The sequence below is a fragment of the Crinia signifera genome, chromosome 9 (assembly GCF_055691185.1).
Source record: "Crinia signifera chromosome 9, ASM5569118v1, whole genome shotgun sequence".
In the NCBI taxonomy this organism is placed as follows: Eukaryota; Metazoa; Chordata; class Amphibia; order Anura; family Myobatrachidae; genus Crinia; species Crinia signifera.
In genome coordinates this window covers 34,620,085-34,641,609 of record NC_139225.1, presented here as the reverse complement: position 1 = coordinate 34,641,609, position 21,525 = coordinate 34,620,085, and the positions used below count along the sequence as shown (strand labels likewise).

The 21,525-nt window shown below is 47.9% G+C and overlaps 1 protein-coding gene across 3 annotated transcripts in view; it reads right to left on the bottom strand.

The window, feature by feature from the left end:
* LOC146035382 (uncharacterized) overlaps window positions 1-21,525 on the bottom strand; it is a 103,567-nt gene that overhangs the window by 69,974 nt on the left and 12,068 nt on the right. For all 3 annotated transcript variants that reach the window (XM_083158791.1, XM_083158789.1, XM_083158790.1), the window contains exons 2-6: window positions 11,315-11,388; window positions 9,389-9,559; window positions 6,849-6,953; window positions 4,499-4,639; window positions 2,272-2,673 (exon numbers count right to left, since the gene is read on the bottom strand). In XM_083158791.1, coding sequence (XP_083014917.1) covers window positions 2,272-2,673; window positions 4,499-4,639; window positions 6,849-6,953; window positions 9,389-9,559; window positions 11,315-11,381 — 886 coding nt within the window. In that variant the 5' untranslated portion in view covers window positions 11,382-11,388. The remainder of the gene's footprint in view (window positions 1-2,271; window positions 2,674-4,498; window positions 4,640-6,848; window positions 6,954-9,388; window positions 9,560-11,314; window positions 11,389-21,525) is intronic.

The following is a 21,525-nucleotide window of genomic DNA, read 5'->3' as shown; positions in this document are numbered from 1 at the left end:
TACCGAGGGCTTTACCAGTCTTGCAACATGTGGGTCCACTGAAGGTGGTATCTCCCACGGCTTGCAATCCTCCGGTGGGAGGGGGTATTTGTTTAGAACCCTCCGTGGGATGCTGGTTTTCTTGCCCAGCTCCTGCCACTGATTTTTTCTAATTTCCGTGAGGTAATCGGAATGAGGGAACTGGGCCTTAAGGACCTTTTGTTTTTTAAACACATCCTTTGTCTTAGCGACAGGTTCAGGGTCATATAATAGGACCTCTTTAATAGCGTGTATCAAGGCAGCCACATCAGTCTGAGCCGCAGGAATATCCAGTGGCATGGGGTCATCCTGATCATCATTTAGATTGATATCATCAGGTGCATTATCAGCATCATCATCTCCCCCATCACCCCCATCATCAGTATCAGTGTCATCCCGAGTATCTGCCAGTAATGGCGGTAAAAAGGAACTACTGGGCTGTACAGCCTGGGGCAGCAGCTTTTGCATAGCAGCCGTAGTCTGCTGCAGGGTCTGCACCGTGGTCGACAGGGCATCCACCCAGGGTGGAGGGGGCTGGGCTATGGGGGGAGCCACAGCGGCGGGCAGGCGATCCACCAGGGTACCTAGTAACTGTTGGAACGCCGCCCATGGGGGTTGTTGAACTGTGGCAGAGGACTGCTCAGGGGACATGCAGTTGACACACAGGCCATCCCGAACAACATCCATGTCAGACAGGCCTGCAGCACAGCCCTTGCAGGACAAGAGCTGAGGAGATTCTGTCTGCTGACGCCCTCTCTTAGACATGGTGACAACCACACTGACAAGGAGAGCTGACACTGCACAATAGGATAGATCCCTATAGGAAATCCTAGAGCGATATCAAGGAGTGCTGTGACCAATGAGGTATTGCCTCAAACACAGAAGTGAAAGGACAGATAACTGGACAGAAGTAATGAAATCTAGCACAAGTCACACACACTCTATAGCCAGAAAAAGACTACCTCACCCTGTGTCAACCGCTTGACTCTATGGAGAAAAGTGGGAATAAGGGTGGCTGTGAAAGAGGCTACTGAACCTGTAGGCGATTTCACAGGGGAGAAAGGTGCCCGCTCTCTGGAGGTGCTGATGAGAAATGGCTGCCGGCCGAGAGAGAGGGGGCGGGCACCATTTATACAGCCAATGGAACGGCAGATCTCGAGGAGAAATGGCGCCAAGGCTGGGGGAGGAGGTTGCAGACCAACGCCTCCCCCCCTTGCTGGACTTCCCCCACCGGGATGTGAGATGTAATGGGGGCCCCCCCCCCAGTCTGCACTCGTCCCCGGTGGTCTAGTGGGGTCACGGGCCGTAGCCGGCACCCACGCCAGCTGCCGCGAGCGTCTCCCCCGCCAGCGCGGCATGACAGCGGTTTGTGCTCCAGGTGGAGCCTTACCTGTCCCTTTGATCCGGCCACGCCGTCCGGGGGAGAACGCTGGCGGTGCTAGGCACCGCGTTCTCACCCCCGCCGAGGTCCTCCATGCCGCGTTAGGAGAAGGAGCCGGCGCCGGAAGGGTGATGCGGCTGTTCGCTCCGCCGTCAGTGACTGACAGCGGGCAACAGCCTCAGCCGCAAAGCGGCTTCTGCCGCTGAAGCGGCAGATTCAAAAAGTAAAAAAAAAAAAAAAACCTTTAAGAAATAAAAATAAAAGCTTAGTGGGGTTACCTCAGTGAGGTAACCCCCGCTGAAATAAGGTGCTCCTGCTTCCTGCAGGCACCAAACAAAAACTGGCTAGATGAGCCTGGAGGCGGGGCTGTAGGGGAGAGGGCCCGGGCATCCTGGGAAATCTTTAAAAGCTGCGCTGATTGGTGCCTCGGACCCCCTGGATCCACCTACAACCCCGATGTCCCCTGTGGGACCCATGGACCCTGAAAAGGAAATAGGGATCGGCGGGTCCTCCTCGCCGAAGCTCAGAGCGACTCTCTTCCGTCAACCCCCGAAAGGGTTTGGGCGGGTCCTCCTCGCCGAAGCTTGGAGAGACCCTCGATATGGGCTTCCCTACGCCTTGCAGCTCCGTGTCGCCCTTGGGGACTGCAGCTCTCCCCCGAAGGAGAGAGCTTTGGTACGTGGGGAGTGGACACAGCCCAAAAAAATGTGACCAAAACAAACGGAAAACATGCAGTGTCAAACGTGAGAGGGAAAGCCGGCCAATCAGCTTCCGACCAAGTTTTTCTCTGCTCCCATCTAGGGTGTTTTCCGACCCCATATCCAATACACAGCCTCATCAATTTGCCCAGAACAGACAAATGGATTTCTCACCTAGGGAGGCCACAGTAACTCTGCACCCAGAGATCTCAATCAAATTTACAGACTGGAAGTAGGACACCTGGTTCCCAGGAAGTGTGAGATGCTCTTCGTGGTTAATGTAACTTGTCATTCCAGATGGGAATATTACAATCCCCCATGTAAAGTCTGTGTAGGAAATCCGGATGGGAGTCAGATTGCTTTCCTGGAGAACACTGAACCAGGATGTGGCACTGCCAGTGACTTCTGTTCCGCTGTTCTTCAGGTTTATCAGGAAAGTTGGAGATGACACATTTGTCTGTTTGAGAACAATTTTGCAGACAGAATTCACAGGAAATGAGAGGGATATATCTATGGTGGAATAGGGGCCGAGCCCCCCAATCATCTGGAGATAGGTGGTATCTGGTTTACAGGCATCTAGAAAATAGAAAGAGCGTTAAGATTATGAAGTGAGAATAATGATGTGTTATACTATTGTGCATATGTGAACTGCATCCACTATCATGTACACAGAATCAGACCTAGACTGGGAATGGAAGACCCTGTTCCCCTCAGTTGTGTTGATCCAACATCCTATATTCCCATCACCACATCTCCTAAGTCACTAGATAGATTCTCCTCTCCCCCCTGTGCTGGTCAGAACTGTCATTTCTTCATTGGACATATACTTGGGGCTTCCTGGGTCCCCTTTGGGATTTTTTTCAGTGATATAAATAACTATAACCTGGGTGCAGATGTGTAATATGCGCATAAGGCCCAATACACAATTGTCCTTTTATCTTCTGTATGCAACAAGCATTATCTTTATGATTCAATTGTACTTGTCTAAAGTACAACACTATGTAGATGCCTCTGTGTTTCCTCAGTGTTATAAAGAAATACTTATGCATGCCCAGCATTTGGGATGTCGGCGGCAAAAAGATGGACACCAGCATTCAGAAGTGAAGGATCCCAACTGGGGGTCACAAAAGTTCCCCTATGCTCTTCTCCTACTCCCCTAACCCTCTTTCTGCAGCCTAACCCTACTCCTCTTATTAGTGTCCAACCCTAACCCAAACACGCACCACACCACCCAGCCTAACCCTAATCCCCTTAACCCTAAGTGTCCATCCATTAAAACCCCCCCCCCCCATGCCAAAACCTAACCCCTCCTGTCTTAACACTACATATATCCAGAGAATACCTTAGACCTCAGTCACCATCTAAGCAAGTAAGCTTGATATTAATATCTCCTTGGTACACATGCAGTTGTTACTGATTTGGAAGAACCATATTGATCTCTTGATGGTCCTGCCGTGGTCCATCTTTCAGCCCAGTCTGTCCTTTTGCACTGAATCCAGCAAAAATATATCTCTGTGGTTTTGCCATACTCTCCAAGCCTACCTTTTGGAGTTCTTGCTGGTGTAACTCTACAGTGCAGTACCGTACCCCTACAGTGCAGTAACCCTTTTTCACCACTGGGTTATTGTCATGTCGACCCGGTTCAGCAGAATAGCACAAAAACAAAACCCCGGGTCCATGTTCCCAGGCATCCTACCTGGGTCTTGTCCAGGGTTAAACACAGGAAGGACCCTGATAATGGTGCTGTGTAAACATGTGACCCAGGACTCGTTCACTGCAATGGAAAAGTCAGTGCTGGGAGATGCTCTCATCTTCCAGCACCACCTCAGGCCCTGCCTCCAGTGACGTCACCCGCCCCGGCCTTATGCCGGATGGGGAGGGCGGTGTAAAAGGGGTCACAAGCCGGATTGTACCCGGGATGGAGCTGGGTCTAAAATCCCAGGTGTGTCCCGGCTTGTAGGTGTAAAACGGGTATAACTGAACTCACTGGTAGTGCTTGGATCAGCTTACACCAAGGGTCAATAGACGAGGTCAACACTAACTTAATGGATTTAACTTGATCCAAACTTCTATGCTATTTAAACCTATGATGAGACTTCTCGTCCTAGACCTCAGATTGTTTTGGGGTGCACTAAACTATTTCAAGCCATAGCGGTATTTCGTTTTTTGTAGCCATGTTGACTTTTCCACAACCAACTGGACCCCTATTATAGTCATAATTCTAACATGGTCATATTTGTGGTACAAGGTTGCAATACAAAAAAATTAAACCTCAATTAATTCTAAATATGCAGTAGGGGGTCTTGGAACCAATTCCTCAGCTTAGTGCCCACCATATATTGCATTCATGCACACCATGCCCAGTTAGGGACTAATAGTGAGAGGGCACCAGGGAACATACTTATATCAGACTTGCAGATGTAGCCGGTGGGGTTGGCTAATAAGTTGCAGCTTTGGCTGACCCATAAGCCACGGCGGAGGGGGTCGCTGGACGTCAGATTCATAGCTGCACATTGTATGTATAAATCCTTGAAATCTGGCTCTACAATGACAATTAGCACAAAGTTACACATTACTCTGACCAAGTTTCATATAGTCTTATGTAGAGTACACACCAGGACGACCCGCTTAAGATGCACATCGTGAGCGGGTCGTCAGTGTCTCGTCCGACCCGCTGACGGTGATGCGGGGGGGCACGACCCGCTCACGATGTGCACCGTGAGCGGGTCCGATCCGATGGCGACCCGCACCCGGCTGTATGGTCGTCATTGAGATCCTACCTGCAGCAGGTAGGATCTCAATAACGACCGACCGACCCGCGGGACCGCGCATCGGATCGGTCCACACCAGGACATAAAAGGGCCCAATCACCACACAATCTACATCCAATTGGTCGGAATTGGATCTAGATTGAGGGGATCGGACCCTTGTTGTCCTGGTGTGTACCCAGCATTACTTACTGCCCCAGATGGACGAAGGCTCTGTAAGTGTCCTAGTACATTTATTAAGTGGTAACAAATAAATCAGTAGTACATTTATCAAGTGCCAAGGGAATTTGTTAAAAAATTTAATTAACCCTTTGAGTGCCAACGTTGCCGTGGGAGATCCTCAAAACATCCGCTAAAAATGGCAGCGCCGCTCATAGCAACCGTTCTTTTTTTTGCAATATTTAACTAAACTTCAATGAATCAACGCGGCTGTATTTGTATTTATTGGTACTAAAAGAACAGTCGCTGTGAGCAACGCCGGCATTTTTAGGGGATATTTTGAGGATCGCTCACAGCAACGTTGGGTTAAGAAATAAGAATTGTCATTAAAACATACAGCATGAAATCAGACTCATGGAATCCTTGCACTCTGTGGAAATGACATACAGTACATACCAATGTGAATACAGACACATTTAATAGGCCACTATTTTTGGGAGCCAGTGCAATTTCGTCAACACAGCCTCACTGGTGTTAAAGCGGCAATTAGTCTTGCCTTTAAGTTAATTGTTGCATTGAATATAGTGACTATCTTGCCCGATTCGCCACCGGCTCCTACATATTGTGAGCTGTTACATTTGGCCCTGACACTGATGCGAAGGTGAATGCACGGCTAGTCCAGTGTAATTTGAGCACAATGATCCTAATGCAGTAGGTCCCAAAACTGTGTGCCGTGGTACCTTGTGGTGCCTCAAGACACTTGGTGCCTCCAGACAGGGGTGCCTCAGGTTTGTGATCCAGGCCCAATTCAGTTTACTTAATTAAATATGCAAATATTGTCCCTCAGCATATAATTAAATCTAAGTATTAAATATAAAAAAATTGACATAATTTCATATTTTTTCTTCATTTCCCAAAAAGAAACTATTGGCCTAGGGGTGCTGATATTCTAGGATGACATGTTTCAGAAAAGTTTGGGAACCACTGTCCTAATGACTGAAGAGATGGAAGTGGGTGGGGCAAAACCATAAAGCAGTGGTCAGGGGTAAATTACCCCAAATGGGGGAAAAAAATTAATTCCTGGGGGTAATGGATGTTCGCACTGCCGAGACACAGCCGGGCATGTATATGAATCTATATGCATGCCTTGCTGTGTCTCAGCAGTGTGACCGTCCATTACCCCCAGGAATTTCATGTCATTGCATATAGAATCTATATATAGATTCTATATGCATGCCCGGCAGTGTGTGTTACAGTACTGTAATGTACAATGACCAGACGCAGTGCAGTGCATCATGCCCTTGTGTATAACACGCTTCCCTGCGTGATACCCCGGGCCCCGCCTCCAAGTCCGCCCACTTCCTCAGTAGAGTTGACTAGTTGCTGCACCATCTCGGGAGCGTGCAGTCTGTACTGCTGCTGCGGCGCCAAGTTTCTTTGCCTGGTTATGGGCTCCTGTCAGGGTATACCATCTCTAGTCTAGGGGAAAAATTTGTACAGACTGTCACTAAACCATCTTGAAATACTGACACTAATAGTTGCCTGGATGTCACATAATCAATGGTTATACCACACACAGCCTGGCAGCCATTGATGAGAGTATGCAAATATAGTTCCCAATATTTGCATACTGCAAATGATACTGCATCAGGTGCAGTTTTGCACTGATGTGTCGAAAAAAACCTGCTACCTGCGGAGAAGTGTCCGCATATCAAATGTATCTCATGTGCGGAAATAAGTTCTTGCTTGTGCAAATGTTTCTTTTGAGTTGCTCTCATTTTACATCCAACACGTCAAAGCCTCCTAAAGGTATAAGTAACATACCGTTCTGCCAGGCAAAGAAGTTAGCGGATGTCCCATCTGTCCACTCCCATCTTCCAAGGTGTTGAAAACCCAGCCACATGAGCCAATTGTCTTTCGGGTAGGCATCTATAAGAGACAGAATATCATTATATATAATATACCCTAGGAGCCATATAGGTGCAGAATCAGATGTATTATAGTGGCGCAATACAACACTTCATATTTCGCCTTATTAACGAGGCAAAGCAGGAAGGGACACCAACAAGATGTATTACCACCTTGTGCGGAGAAGCAGGGAAGCGTAAACTCCCCGCTCCTGCGATGTCCCCTGGAGCAGATGGCGCATCAGCTAATGCCGACGCACTGTCTCTATGCCCCCACCCCCTGGCTGGCCATTCTGGGTATGTTTGAGATTTCGCTACTCACACGAGATCTAAATCAAAGCCCGGAGACAGCAGCAGGGTCCATGCTGTAAGAATAGGGCAATGCTAGCCTGCAACGTACGCCTGAGAGGCAGACATACATCGCCCGTGCTGTAAACAGGAAGAAGATTCAAGGGGACAGTGGCGCCGAGCGGTAAGCACCGGGCTGCCCCTAGCGCACATTATAAAGTCACTTACATATGTGTTCACGCTTGGATGGAAATGGGGTGGGCAGCTGACATCCTTTGAGTGTGCTGAGCGATGCTAGATTGCTCATAACACTGAGCACACAGCGATGCGTCAGCGCCGTGCGTTGAGCGATCTGTCAGGGCCACTGTTCTCGTTATCGCTGTGACCCCTACACATGCAGCAATGTAGGGGCATTTTGTAAGCGATCTAGCGAATCCGTGTGTAGGCCCAAAAACTTAATAAAACAGTAAAATACATATCAAATGACCTCCCATAGGTGAGCTAAATACAGCTGGCTCCAATGGGTGGGGGAGATGGAATACATTCACTAGGTCGACATGGGGAAGGTCAAAATGCAGGAAGATCGACATGTCTGTAGGTCAACATGGGGTTAGGTCTACAGAGAGATTAGGTCGACACAAGCATTAGGTCGACATGGGCTAGGTTGACAGTCAAAAGGTCAATGGGGTTTTTCACCTTTTTTTATCCCTGGGCCTGATGCAACAGCGATTGCTAAGCAGCGTACATTCACTGCTTAGTGAGTGGGCAAACTGCGCCCACCGGGCGAACAAATGCCAGACCCCCATGAATCTACTCGATAGCATGCGAATGGATGTGTGTGCTTACACATCCATTCGCATTAGAGTGTACGGGGGATGCCGACCATCAATTGATTTCTCCCCCCACTCGCAAATGAAAGTCAGTCTAGGCTGAAGACAGGGCGGGCGGCTGACATCATGTGACCTCAGCCTCCCGCCCCCTGCTGGCTTCGACACGCCTGCATTCACATGGGGACACGCAGCGTTTCTCTGAGCACAACCACCATTTTTATGGGCAGGCCCAGGAAATGTTGGGCGTCCCCATGTGCTAGCCCCCTGTCCGCCCCCTGCCCGCCTCACTCCGTGCACCTGTGATAGTCCCCGAAGGCATTCGCAAAGCGGCCCTGCACATACATATATTCGCCAGTTGTCAGGTCAACAATAAAAAGGTCTACTGTCAATAGGTAGACCACTATTGTTCGACAGGCAATAGGTCACCGAATGAATAAAGTTGACATACCTATGGTCGACATGGGACAGGAGGGATCTTCCAGCAAGATATTGCAACATGTCACACAGCTAGAAATGTCTGACAAGACTTCCAGGCATTTCCCTGGCTCATTAATTCCCAGGAGTTAAACAGAATTGAGCATCTGTGGAACCACGTCAATGCACTACGGTCAGCATGGCTCCAGCCACCTGTGCCATCAGCACCTTATTGAGTCACTCATATCCCGTATAGCTTCTGTCCGTGCCACACACGGCGGTTACTCTGGCTATTACTGGTGGTCATGTTGTGACTCAACTGTGTAGATGCAATAAAATAAATGAAAGATTATGGGCAGTATTCAATCCCGTCCGCTATTTCCACTGACAGGAATAGGGGCCTCCACTGATTCAATGCTGCCGTTTCCGACAGCATTAAAGGCAGATTACAACAAAACCGATCCGACTTTAAAACAAGTCGGATCGGTTTTGTCGGAAACGGCCACGGATTGTCGAATTCACGGCTTAATGACATCACGTTTAAGCCACGCCCCCCGAACTCCTGCTGAAAGTCTCCTCTCCGGGCTTCTCCCGGAGAGGAGCTTTTAAAAGTCGGCAACCCTGAGTTAGTCGAGCTGAGCGAAAATGGCCCAGGATTCCGATAGTCGGAATCCCGGACTGAATACCTCCTATGTCTTAAACTAGAATACATTGTTCCTTCTTCTTAACCACAATCTAAAGGTTGTTTTGCTTTATAAAGTTAAAGTTAAGTGAAGGCCGAAGCCTGCATCGGGTCATTCCATTCTCTCCCATTGGTTATTGCTGGCGGTAACAGGGTTATCATCACCACATCGACAAACATCCTTTGCAGCTGATGGCCACTTAGGCTTGTACTCTAGTTTTACATTTTATGGGTATGAATTACCTGCTAGGAACATGTTCTCTTCGCTGTCCGCCACACTGACCATAGTCCCCCCAGAACCGATGCATACGTCATGTGCTCTAGCCCATTTCTTTGTGTCTGCTCCGGTAGGGAAGTAAAAGGTGTAGCACTTGGACCGGAATATGGACTGCTGGGTGTAGACACTACTGGTAACTGCAAGAAGAATTAAATAAAGGGTTTAAATCGCTTTCTGGGCCTCCTCATATAATACAGTAGCTATCGAACCAATCTAAGCTAATTAACCATTTGCGTGGCAAGTGAATTTACTAAAATAGGTGTGCAAATTGCCAAGCAAACATTTGTATTCATCATAATGACCTGTAATGTTTACTTTTATATAAGAAATATAATCTTTTTTTACACAACATTTGAATTTATATAACAAATGTGAGCGAGGCTAGCATTTTTAGTGGATACTTTGTACGTCTAACACGGAGATTAACGGATTAATTTGTGAAAAATTAATTATACACTGAAATTAATTCCTGGCACTCTGCCATATGATCTTATTATGTTACACCCATGACCCACCCTTTATGAGCCTGTACATCTGTTCCAACAATATTATCAACTATTTCTACAATAAATGTCCTGTCTTTAAGTTTATGCTGTCTGGCCCCCAGTGGTGCAAGTAGAAACTTTTTCTCAGTGGTTCTGACATCATGTGCCACCAAAAATGGGCATGGTCACATGTTGTTAGGGGGCGTGATGACACAAAACTAGGGGAGTGGCTACTCTGTGCAGCTACAATCTGCACAGGGGCAGGGGGAGGCATTGCTTAAGGCATTGCTTAAGGAGCAGTGGCCAGCAGAAATGGCTGCAGGGAAGGGGGGCTGGTTGTGATGTCCCCCATCCGCACATGAGGGCCAGATGTACAGATGTACTAAGCTTCAAAAGTGATAAACTGGAAAGTGAAAAAAATATCAGCCAATCAGCTCCTAACTGACTCCTGACTGGCTGGTACTTTGTCACTATCCACTTTATCACTAGTTTGAAGCTTAGTACATCTGGTCCTGGCCCATTTCTTCTGCAATCTTACACAAAGCTGCATTTTTTCTCAAATGGACAAAACTATGCTGCACTGCAGGTGGGGCAGGTGTAACATGCAGAGAGTTAGATTTGGGTGAGTTATATTCTTTTTGTGCAGGGTAAATATTGGCTGCTTTATTCTTACACTGCAGTTTGACACCGAAATCTAATGCTGGCCACACATCAGACCAACTTTCCTCCAGCCATCCAACTAGTTTAATTATGTGGTGAGGGACAAGATTTGCAACTAGTTGTCCACATATTTTGGGACTGACAGCCACCAGCATTGTTTTTACTTATTACATTGACCATAAATAAATGTAATTGGTCCTGGACCACCAATCCAAGTCACCCCAGGGTGCCACGACACACAGATTGAGAACCAATGCTTTAAGAAGTTTCTCTATATAGACCAGGGATGGGGAACCTTAGGCCCTCCAGCTGTTGTTGAACTACACCTCCCAGCATGCCCTGCAACAGTTTTGCTATTTGGCCATGCTAAAACTGTTGCTGGCAGGGCTTAAAGATATCATGCAGAGGTGGGAGAACTAATTTCTCTATGCCACCTAATTACCTCCCCTCCCCTACCCCCATTAGGAGATACAGGGCCAGTGGTAGGGTTTTTGGCATCCCCCTGCAAACTAGAATGCTTTTCTGTAAGAATTACTGTGCAGGGCCAATGTGGAGGCAAAAATGTTCCCCGTCCGCATTAGGGGTGGTGGAACTCAGTTCCACCCCGTTCCCCCCTCAATTTAACCCCTGGTTGCAGGGCATGCTGGTATGTGTAGTTCAACAACAGCTGGAGGGCCAAAGGTTCCCCATCCCTGATATAGACCATGCAGAGTTTGTTTGCTCATGTACGCTGTGTGATTTCATTACCGAGGTTCACGCCGTAGAGCAGCATGAATGCAGCACTCAGCTGTGCCGGAGCGCAGAGCCTCCTCATCCTGACTCTAGAAATACAAACACAAAAGGAACAGTTACAGACTATTTGCAAATCGCCATAACACAATTGTCACCTGTGTCTTTGTTGTCTGGAGAAAAGAAAGGGTGGTCTGGATTTCCTTTTTTTATGTTTCTCACATTAGGGAATATGTTATGAGTCGGTATGTAGATCAAGGGTAGGGGGGGGAGTATTATCGAATACTTTGTATGGTTCTTTAATTAAAGTAATTGGAGGTTTGCATCAATCTGGGAATTTAATCCTTAAACTTTTCCAGACAGGCGCATTCATGATAAGTCTCAAATTAGCCGAACCCTCAGAGACAGTCACAGTTCACAATAAACATCTTGATCTATCTGGTTCTTCTAGGGAGAGAATAAAGGTTTCCCATTTCGAGTAAAAAGTGTGTGTGGATAAAAGGATTCCCGTTCGTACTGAACGTCTATCAAACATGAGGAGTTGGAACAGTTTTGATTTAAGTTCAGTTACAGAAGGAGCTGTCGGCATTATCCAATGGATCAGGATGAGCTTCTTCACTAGCGACAATATAATTCTAAGTAAGGGAATATTTTTAGAAAAGAGTGGAGGACGAGACCAATTGGTGAAATTTAGACATACACATGCTAAATGATCTATGGTTACATTAATAGAGAATAAGGAGTTTATGTATACTATTAATTCATGCCAGAATTTTAATATCTTAGCGCAAGACCAGAAACAGTGGAAGAATGTAGCGTCCCACATCTTGCATTTACAACATTCTCCCGAGGCACTTGGAGACATATATTTACTCTGAGCTGGAGCGATATATATATGGGGTTTATAACTTTGTAGTGTACTTCTTGAAAATAAGCCGAACGGAGTGTTTTAATTATTTTTGGGAACTGTTTAAATATCATGTCAGGAGAGGTGATTCCTGGTATGTCCGACTTCCAAGTGTCGCTTAATTGTTCAAGGTGATTTGTTGGTATTTGGTAAGTGCGTCAGAAGAATATTATATAAGTCTGAGACTCTGAATTCATGACAATATAAAGTCGAGAACAAGGGTGTTAACGGTTCTGTGTGTTGCATGTATATAATTTTTGACATGACTGGTAAGATGTAGTATCTGACTTGTAGATACATGAAAAAATGATTAAGTGGTAATGTATATTTGTCTTGAAGGGTTGAATATGTAAAAATCTTTCCACCTGGGTCAAACAGTTTTGAAGCTGTCTAACCCTTTTTGGTGCCAAAGTGAATACGAGGAGTTGAGCATGGGGGGCGGGAAATTTGGGTTGCCCCAAATTGGAATGAATCGGATTATTTCCGGATTCCTGTTCAATTTCCGATTCACCTGTATCCACGCATCATACGTATGTCGAAACAATATATGATTAAGAATAGAAGAAGGTATTAGCTTTGTTGGGGTGTGGAGTAAGGCACTGGGGGAGTATGGGTGAAATAAAGACATGTCCAGGAGGCAATCGGTGTATGTTGACCTGTCATATAAACAATCTGATATATATCGGAAATGGATCGACCAGGCATATGAGCGGAAATCTGGAATTTTTAATCCGCCATTAGTTATTGGGTGAGTTAATTTATGGAGGGACATCCTCTGCCTCTTCCGACACCATAGAAACCTGGACATCTGTTTATTTATCATCTGTAGGTCATGTTGGTGGATTGTACATGGAAGCATTTGAAGGAGATAAAATATCTTCGGAAATACTATATTCTTCAAGATGGCTGCCCTGCCTAATAACGAGATAGGTGTATTTGCCCATCCTTCAAGTTGGGTTTTAATTTTTTGAAGTAATGGATTGAAGTTAGTTTTATAGATATCTAGTGGGTTCGGGGTTATAAGGACACCAAGATATTTCATTTTGGATGAGGCGATGCTAAATTGACTGAGAGTTGCGTGTGACAAGATCTCCTTTGGAAGGGGATTTAATGGTAGTACTTCAGTTTTATCAATATTAATTTTGTATCCTGAAAAAGAACTATACTCTTTGATCATAGACATAATGGCGGGTATAGATGATAGGGGATGGGATATGAATAGAATCATATCATCTGCGAAAAGTGCTAGTTTGAGTTCTATTTTTCCTACTTGTATGCCAGTAAATGCCGGGGTTCTCTTGGTTTATTTAAAAGCAAAGGTTTATAGCCCTTATTTCATTTTCATTGTATAATTAGCGCATTCATGAAAATTGTTAATTTTGGAGCAATTACATTCCAACCGAATAAACTGGCCCTTTGGAATATTGGAAATCCATCTATATAGATCAGGCATGTCCAACGTTGGCCCTCCAGATGTTGTGAAACTACACATCCCAGCATGCTTTGCAATAGTTTTAGCATTCTCTAATAGAAAAACTGTGGCAAAGCATGCTGGAATGTGTAGTTTCACAACATCTTGAGGGCCAACGTTGGACATGCCTGATATAGATGTTACTGCGGGGGGTCAATGTATGTGTTGTAGTCAGATGGTTTTATATAAACCGATGTTTCCAATTTTCCATTTTCGATCGAAATTCTTAGGTCAAGAAAGTTCACCTCGATTTTACTAGCTGAAAAAGTTAATTCAATGTTAAATGTGTTTGAGTTTAGACGATTAATGAACAATTTTAAAGATTCTTTATCTCCCCTCCATATAAATATCACATCATCATTGACCTAAGAATTTTGAGCGAAAATGGAAAATTGGAAACATTGGTTTATATAAAACCATCTGACTCCAACACATACATTGACCCCCCCCCGCAGTAACCATCTCATTCTCTTCTGGGAGTTACAATGCTGAACCACTGCATCCAGCATACTGTCAGTGGTCTAGTGAGTTGGGTGTTACAAGGATGTGGATGGGAGCAGGGACTGCTCGCTGACATAATACTGATAGTGTGTAAACACGGGGCGATACGGCTTCCGATGTTGCCGATTATAGTGAACATCGGAAGCCATATCGCATGCAAAACGCATGCTTTTTTAGGACTTGCGAGCCCGATGCGCTGCTGATGCGCGCTCCTGTGAGATGCGAGTCCCGGTACGATCTGATTGTATCGGGAAACGCATCTCACAGCCTATCCTGCCATGTGTACACACCTTAAAAGAGATGATGATAGATTTCAGCAGGGTGTGCACCAGAACCCGACTCCACAGATACACCCGGAACGGGTGCTCACTATAACAGCGCACAAGGCATCACAAACCCATCAGATGTTGTGGCTGACATCTGCCATGTGTCTCCTTCTGTTCCTACAGTCGCCTCCTCCTGTTCCTAGAGCTGCCTCCCCCCGTTCCTAGAGCCGCCTCCTCCTGTTCCTAGAGCCCAGGTACCAGAAGAGGCAGTTGGCTTGTGGGTTGAACCTCCCTCCCTCCCTCTATCTACCAATATGAATATATAAAAGGGGTGTGTACAGGGTAGAAAGTGCCTTAAAGTCCAGGACATTATTACCCCCTTGTTCGTACACTTCATCTCATCACATGAAGCAGACTCCGCTATTCGGTGCTAAACCATTAAAGACACATTATATTATTTATTTATTAACAGTTTCTTATATAGCGCACACATATTCCGCAGTGCTGTACAGAGAATATTTCAACATTCACATCAGTCCCTGCCCCAGTGAAGCTTACAATCTATATTCCCTACCACATGTACACGCACACAGAGACATTCTAGGCTTAATTTGTTGGGAGCCAATTAGCCTACCAGTATATTTTTGGATTGTGGGAGGAAACCGGAGTACCCGGAGGAAACCCATGCAAGTACGGGGAGAATATACAAACTCTGCACAGTTAGGGCCATGGTAGGAATGGAACCCATGACCTCAGCGCCAGTGGCGGAACTCCCGGAGGCAATGGAGTCATCTGCCGCCGGGCGCCAGCCTTAAAGGGGGCACTGGCTCTATTGCCTCCTGGGAGTCCAGCCAGAGATTCCACAGCCCCTGTGACGAAAAGTGCCCCAGCGCAAAGGACCTTGTTCAATAGGTATGCAAGGGGCGGGGAACACTGCACCGGTCCCCGCCCCTTGCATACCTAATGAGCGGGTTTCCCACAGCGCCGTGATTCAGCTGCAGCATTACTACCAGTCGTAGCACTGCACGTCCGTCCCTCGGCTCCCACTCCCCTCAATTGAACCGAGATTCCCCACCACCAGAAAGCCCCGGCGCAGCTACAGTGAGCCCCAGCGCAGCGCCACAGCTACACATGGCAGGGAACCCTGGCATCGCTACACACGGCCAGGAGTTCCCAGTGAGTCCCGGCACGGCAGCACTGTTGCAGGGAGCCCTGGTGCATCTGCGCCACTACAGTGAGCAGGCAGCGATACACCCGGACAGAAGTTCTGCCGCCCAAAGAGCAGAAAGAAAACCCTCTTCTGGAGGTACAAGCGCCGTATGCATGAGAGGATTTAAACACTTTCAAATCCCTGCACTCCCTCTCATTCTCATCCTCCACCCCCCTTTCCTTCTCTACCCCTGCCCCACTCCTCCTCTGCCGCCCCTCACGTCTTCTAACCCCACTCATGTCTTCTACAGCCCCTCAAATCCTCTACTCCCTACCCTCTCACCTCGTCTACCTCTGCCCTCTCCTCTGCAGCCCCTCACATCCTCTTCCTCCCCTCACCTAAGCCCTTCTGTACCCCTCCTCTGTCACCCCTCTGTCCTTCTCCACCAGCTCTCGCCTCCTCTAGCCCCATCTTATCCTTTACCCTCCTCTACCTCTTTTCCTCCCCCCCCCCCCCACTCCACTCTCTCAAAATTTGCTATAGGGCCCTCACAGCACTAGTTACGCCCCTGCAAGACTGCATAGTCACCCCAGCTACGCCCCAGCCGTCCCTGCTACATTGAACCCCCTCTCTCACCAATCAGCAAACTTTACTATATCCCACTGCTCCTCACCTAACCCCCAGCCAGCACTTCAGTCACACTGCCGCTCACACTCAGTCACACTGGGGCCCATAAATGTCTAGTTACGCCTCTGCCTCTCCCCCTGCCTTCCCCCTCTCACCCTGAGCCCCTCTTACCCTGCGTCCCCCTCTCACCCTGCACCTCACCCATAGTCTCACCTATAGTCCTATCATTACTGTATTTGTATGCTGTGTTACTTATACAGGCAAGGGAATGGCAACATAAAAGCACAGTGCTGTCTGGACTGTTTATTATTTCTATATACTAACCGTCAATGTTAGCATTCCCTTGCCTGTATCTATCCGGTCGTGAAGGGCACCCAAGACACTGTACGACATATATATATCATGTCTTGATAAAGGGTTTGTACCCGAAACGTTGGCACATAGACCGTTTTGTCTCCAGTTTATTACTGTGTTTGACTGCCGCCGTGCAGTACCATGGGAGTCTCCTGAGTGCCTCCACACCTCGTATCGATATATATATATATATATATATATATGTCTGTACGGTGGCACTCTGAAATAATCACACTCAGGCTGGATTTAAGCCAACGTTTCAAAGCCGTGTGGCCTCTTTATCAAGGTGCAGGAGAGCCTTAGTGTGATTATTTCAGAGTGCCGCCGTACAGACCTATATCTAAAGTTGTGTCCACCCGACCTGCTTATCGGAGGGCACCTGTTTGCTGATTATTGGATATTGGACCCCTACTTCAGTGGCTTATCCTTGGAGTGCCGCCTCCAGGAACCCTATATATATATATATATATATATATATATATATATACACTAGACCAGCACTCCGTTTCCAAGTCGCAGTTACCGGGGTGCAACCGCCAGGGAAAGGTATGTATATAGGATACAGCGGCACACACTCGGATTCAGCAAAGAAGTCACTACCAGTCAAGGTAATAGTATAATGACGTTTCGGAGTTTTATCCTTTATTGCTTCTGATTTGATAAAGGATTTAAACTCCGAAACGTCTTTGCTGAATCCGAGTGAGTGCCGCTGTATCATATATATATATATAAATATATATATGTATACATACATACATACATACATAACCCCCCCCCCCCCCCCCCCCCATAAAATTCCTGGGTTGGGAGTACCATAGAGTTGAAGCAGTGAGGGGAATGTAGAGGTGAAGCGATGACAAGGGGACAGAGATGTGAATGGAAGGAGGGTGTGAGAGGTGTAGGGAAGGAAGAGGTGAGGGGTGACAGGGAGGAAAGAAAGTGAGAGGTGCAGGGAAGGAGTAAGTGAGATGACAGGAGGCCAGAGAGGTGCAAGAAAGGTGGAATTGAGAAGTTCAGGGGGACGGAAAGGTGCAGGAAAGGAGGGTGAAAGGGGGACGGAGAGGTGGAGGAAGAGAGAGGTGCAGAAGTGATAGGTCAACAGAGAGGTGCAAGGAGTGAGAGGTGTAGGGTAAGAGGTCGAAGGAGATGTGGGGGGGTGACAGATGGAAGGAGAGGTGCAGGGGATGGAGAGGCGAATAGACTGAGAGATGCAGGGGCGACAGGGCTTAGAGGTGGACGGAGTGAGAGGTGTAGGGTTGAACCATCAATGGTCTGGTGGAGGAGTGACAGACGGAGGTAGAGGAGCAGGGAAGGAGGGAGAAAGAGTAAGTTAAACCATGAATATATGCTGATGTCAGTGGCACCGTAGCATATTGCTATTATTATATATAATAAAGTGTGTGTGTATGGGGGGGGGGGGCACCAATATTCATCTTGCGTCCGGGCACCTGGGACGAACTTACGCCACTGCTCAGCGCTGTGAGGCAGTAATGCTAACCATTAAACCATCCGTACTGCCCAAAACAAAAGAAGAGGGGCCCCCAGACAGAAACATGTACTGGGCCCCTAGATTTCTGTTGGCAGCCCTGCAGCAGTTACATGCTCAGCAGCATGGCTGTGACTGTGCATGTGCACCAATAAATGGTTAATGACAATTAACGCTGCCCTGTGCTATTTAGGAAACCTGGGCACCAGACGCCGTAAAGATGGGGCTTTGCCTCATTTGGAAGCTCCCATGCAGATCTGGATCAGTAACGATGAGATAAGATTTGTGCAGACAGACTTGGCCGCATGTTCTGCAGTACGCTCTGAGCATTTGGTGGTTTGTACAATGCGGTCTATGTAATTTGGCTATTTGGCTGCTCAGCATGGCTGAAAATGGAGTGTGTGGCATTGGGGGTTATTTTAATCCATTCAGTCCTCTGTGCATTTGCACAGAGGGCCGATGGTGCGCATCTGCGAATGCGAAGGCGCATTTGTGCACATGTGCAGACGTAGGGTGTGTGCACGCACCCGTGACTGTGTGCGGGGGGGGGGGGGGGGGGGGGGAGATGGGCAGGAGGCGCCGGGCTGCCCCATTACCATGGGCGTTCCCATGAGAATGCTGGGTGTTCTCATGGTAATGAGGCGGTGACCCCGGTGCGGGGGGCTGGCAGCTGACATCACCGGATGTCAGCGTGCATGGAAATGTAAGTGACTTAAAAGTCACTTTTATATGCGCGCACGCACCACATCTTTCGATGGTCCCTGACCATTGGAAAATGTGGTCGGGTACCCGAGGCATACGAATCCATCCGCAGCCTGTGCGGGCAATCCCACACTTTGAGGGGAGGGGGGTGTGTGCATTTACCGGGCGGGGTTTGGTGGACTCGCAAGGCTGCGAATTCTCATCCTTGCGAATCAATCAGGATAACGCCCATTGGCGGGAGAGGCCCCTTCCCCGCTCTGCCAGCAGCCTGCTATCTATGCTGCCTGCACTGCCATTAATAATTCCCCCTGGGGCCCCTCCCCTGATCTCAGTTAATATTGCATGATGAGCTGATTTGCATATTCAGATATGCAAATTCGTTTTTTTTTTTTACCCACAAAGCATTGTGGATGAAAACTGGGTAATGTTTGCCCACTTTTCTGTGTATTTCACATTGAAATCAATAAATAGTAATTAGCATACAGTAAGTATTATAAATACTTACCCCTTTCCCACCACAAATGTTCCCATGCACAGGCTGCGAATAGATGCTTAACAGACATCCATTAGTATGCTGCGGGGGAACACCCACATTATTCGATGGTCGGCGACCATCGAATGATGTGGAATGTGCACGCATATGTAAGGTTGCTCTGAGCAACATTACATATGCATGCACGCTGGGTAGGAAATGGGCGGGCAGCTGACATCCAGTGATGTCAGCTGGCTGCCCCCCCCCCCCCCTCAGTGTCACAGCCCCTAACATAGGTCCCCGTGCGAATGAGGCGCCTGATCCGCTACCACCAATATTTTACTCTCACTGCTTTCTGCAATCACATGCTAAATTTTGGTGTGCTAAAGCAACACAGCATACATGGGAATAAATAATGGTGCTGTCTGTCACTGGGGCTGGTAGTAGGGTGGGTGCTGCGTGAGACACAGAATGACCCACCCCACTCCTCAGCCCCAGTGACATACACTACTCCCCCTCAGCGAACTACAGTCAGTAACCAACTTGGGCTAACCCCCCCCCCCCCTATCTATGTAATCCCACACCCAACCAGCATCAAACATATGACAAAGACAATTGGACAAATTACCCATTTTAAACTAGTCCCCCAGGCACCAATGATACTACATTATACATACTGCTGGCTGCTGTGCTCCCAGGCCCCCACATTACTGAAATAACTTATCTGCAGCATACTACTAGGAGTACTAACTCACCAACAAAATAGATACACCAGGCTGAGGCAGCAATGTGCGGCACACAGCAGCAGGTTAGGTAGGCAATGGTCAGAGCCTGAAGCTGGACTCTGGCGCAGGAGATGGAGGAGCAGCAGACTTACTGCGTAGTAAGAAAATGGCGCCGGAGCCCAGAGAAAAAACCGCCAAAACCTGACCGCGCAACAATATCCCGCCTGCGCATAAGCCCGGATCCCTCCTCCGTCCCCTGGGTGGTGAGTGGTGACTGACAGGTAGTTTAGTGCCTCCCCCTCCTGCAGACTCACACACAGTGCTGCGCTCCACCACCGAGCCACTCCGCCTGATCTCCAAGGCTCCCTCTAGGCCTCAATGCTCCGCCTCCACCCATCAATCAGCCAATGCCCGCCCTGTGCTGTGCGCCGATCGGCGCTCACAGTCACAGCCGCCTGTCACAACATAGACTTTAGTCTAGTGTAAGCGGCTGTGACTGTGAGCGCAGAGCGGCGCACATAGGGGCAGATTTATTAAGCTCGGTGAAGGGACAAACTGTCTGTTTTTTATCACCGTCCAATCAGCTCCTACCTGTGAAGCTACAGGCTTGGTTTGAAAAATGACAGGTAAGAGCTGATTGGCCGGTGATAAAAACCGGACAGTTTATCACTTCACCGAGCTTAATAAATCTACCCCAGAGAGACTCGCTCACTGACAGCCAGGCTCGTCAGCAGCAGAGCCGGCGCTAGCCGCTCAGCAGAGGATGCAGTGCAGGCAGGCGCCGGACAGGAGAGGCGCGCCCCGCTCTGCATCCTCCTATCTCATCTCTGCTGTCCTCCTGCCGTTGCTGTGCGCGGCACCCACCTGTCAACAGAGTGTATGACAGGCAGTGGTGCCGGAAGCCTAATCCAGATCAGTTGATCTGTCCCTCCCAGCAGCGAGCGCCTCCCATGCCCGTCCGCACAGGCTGGAAATTATTTGTGCATCATATCCCGAGTCCCTGGCTCCCTGCTGCTTTAGTTTCTGTTCCCTGGCTGCTACTAAGCACGGAAACTCTTCCCCCTGCACTACAAGCCCTCCCCCTCTACAAGCTGTTGCCGCACAGAGAGCCCGAGAATGACGACAGGAAGACTTAACCCTCTGGCATCCTGGTCTACTACAGTAAGCTTCAACTCAAAAGTGTGTTCATTCATGTTTTATATGTATGTGTATGTATGTACTGTATGTGTGTGTGTAATATATATATATATATATACACACATACACTTGATTCACTGTATATATCCTGCATTATTCAGCTATCTGTTGCCCCCTAACGTCCCAATCTCACACCGTTGACGGCCCCCTTGTTCTCTACAGCTCTACCTCCCTGCCCCCCTGTGCCCCCCCCCCCCCTCGGTCTTCAACCCGGCTTCATGTCTCTGCTCCCTCAATCCAATATCACACTACCCGGCAGCTACCTTTCTCCCACCCAGTGGCAGCTGTATGTCTGTGTCAGCATCCGTTTGTCTGTCAGCATCCGTATGTCATCATCTATGTGTTAACATTCTTGTGTCTGTGTGTGTCTA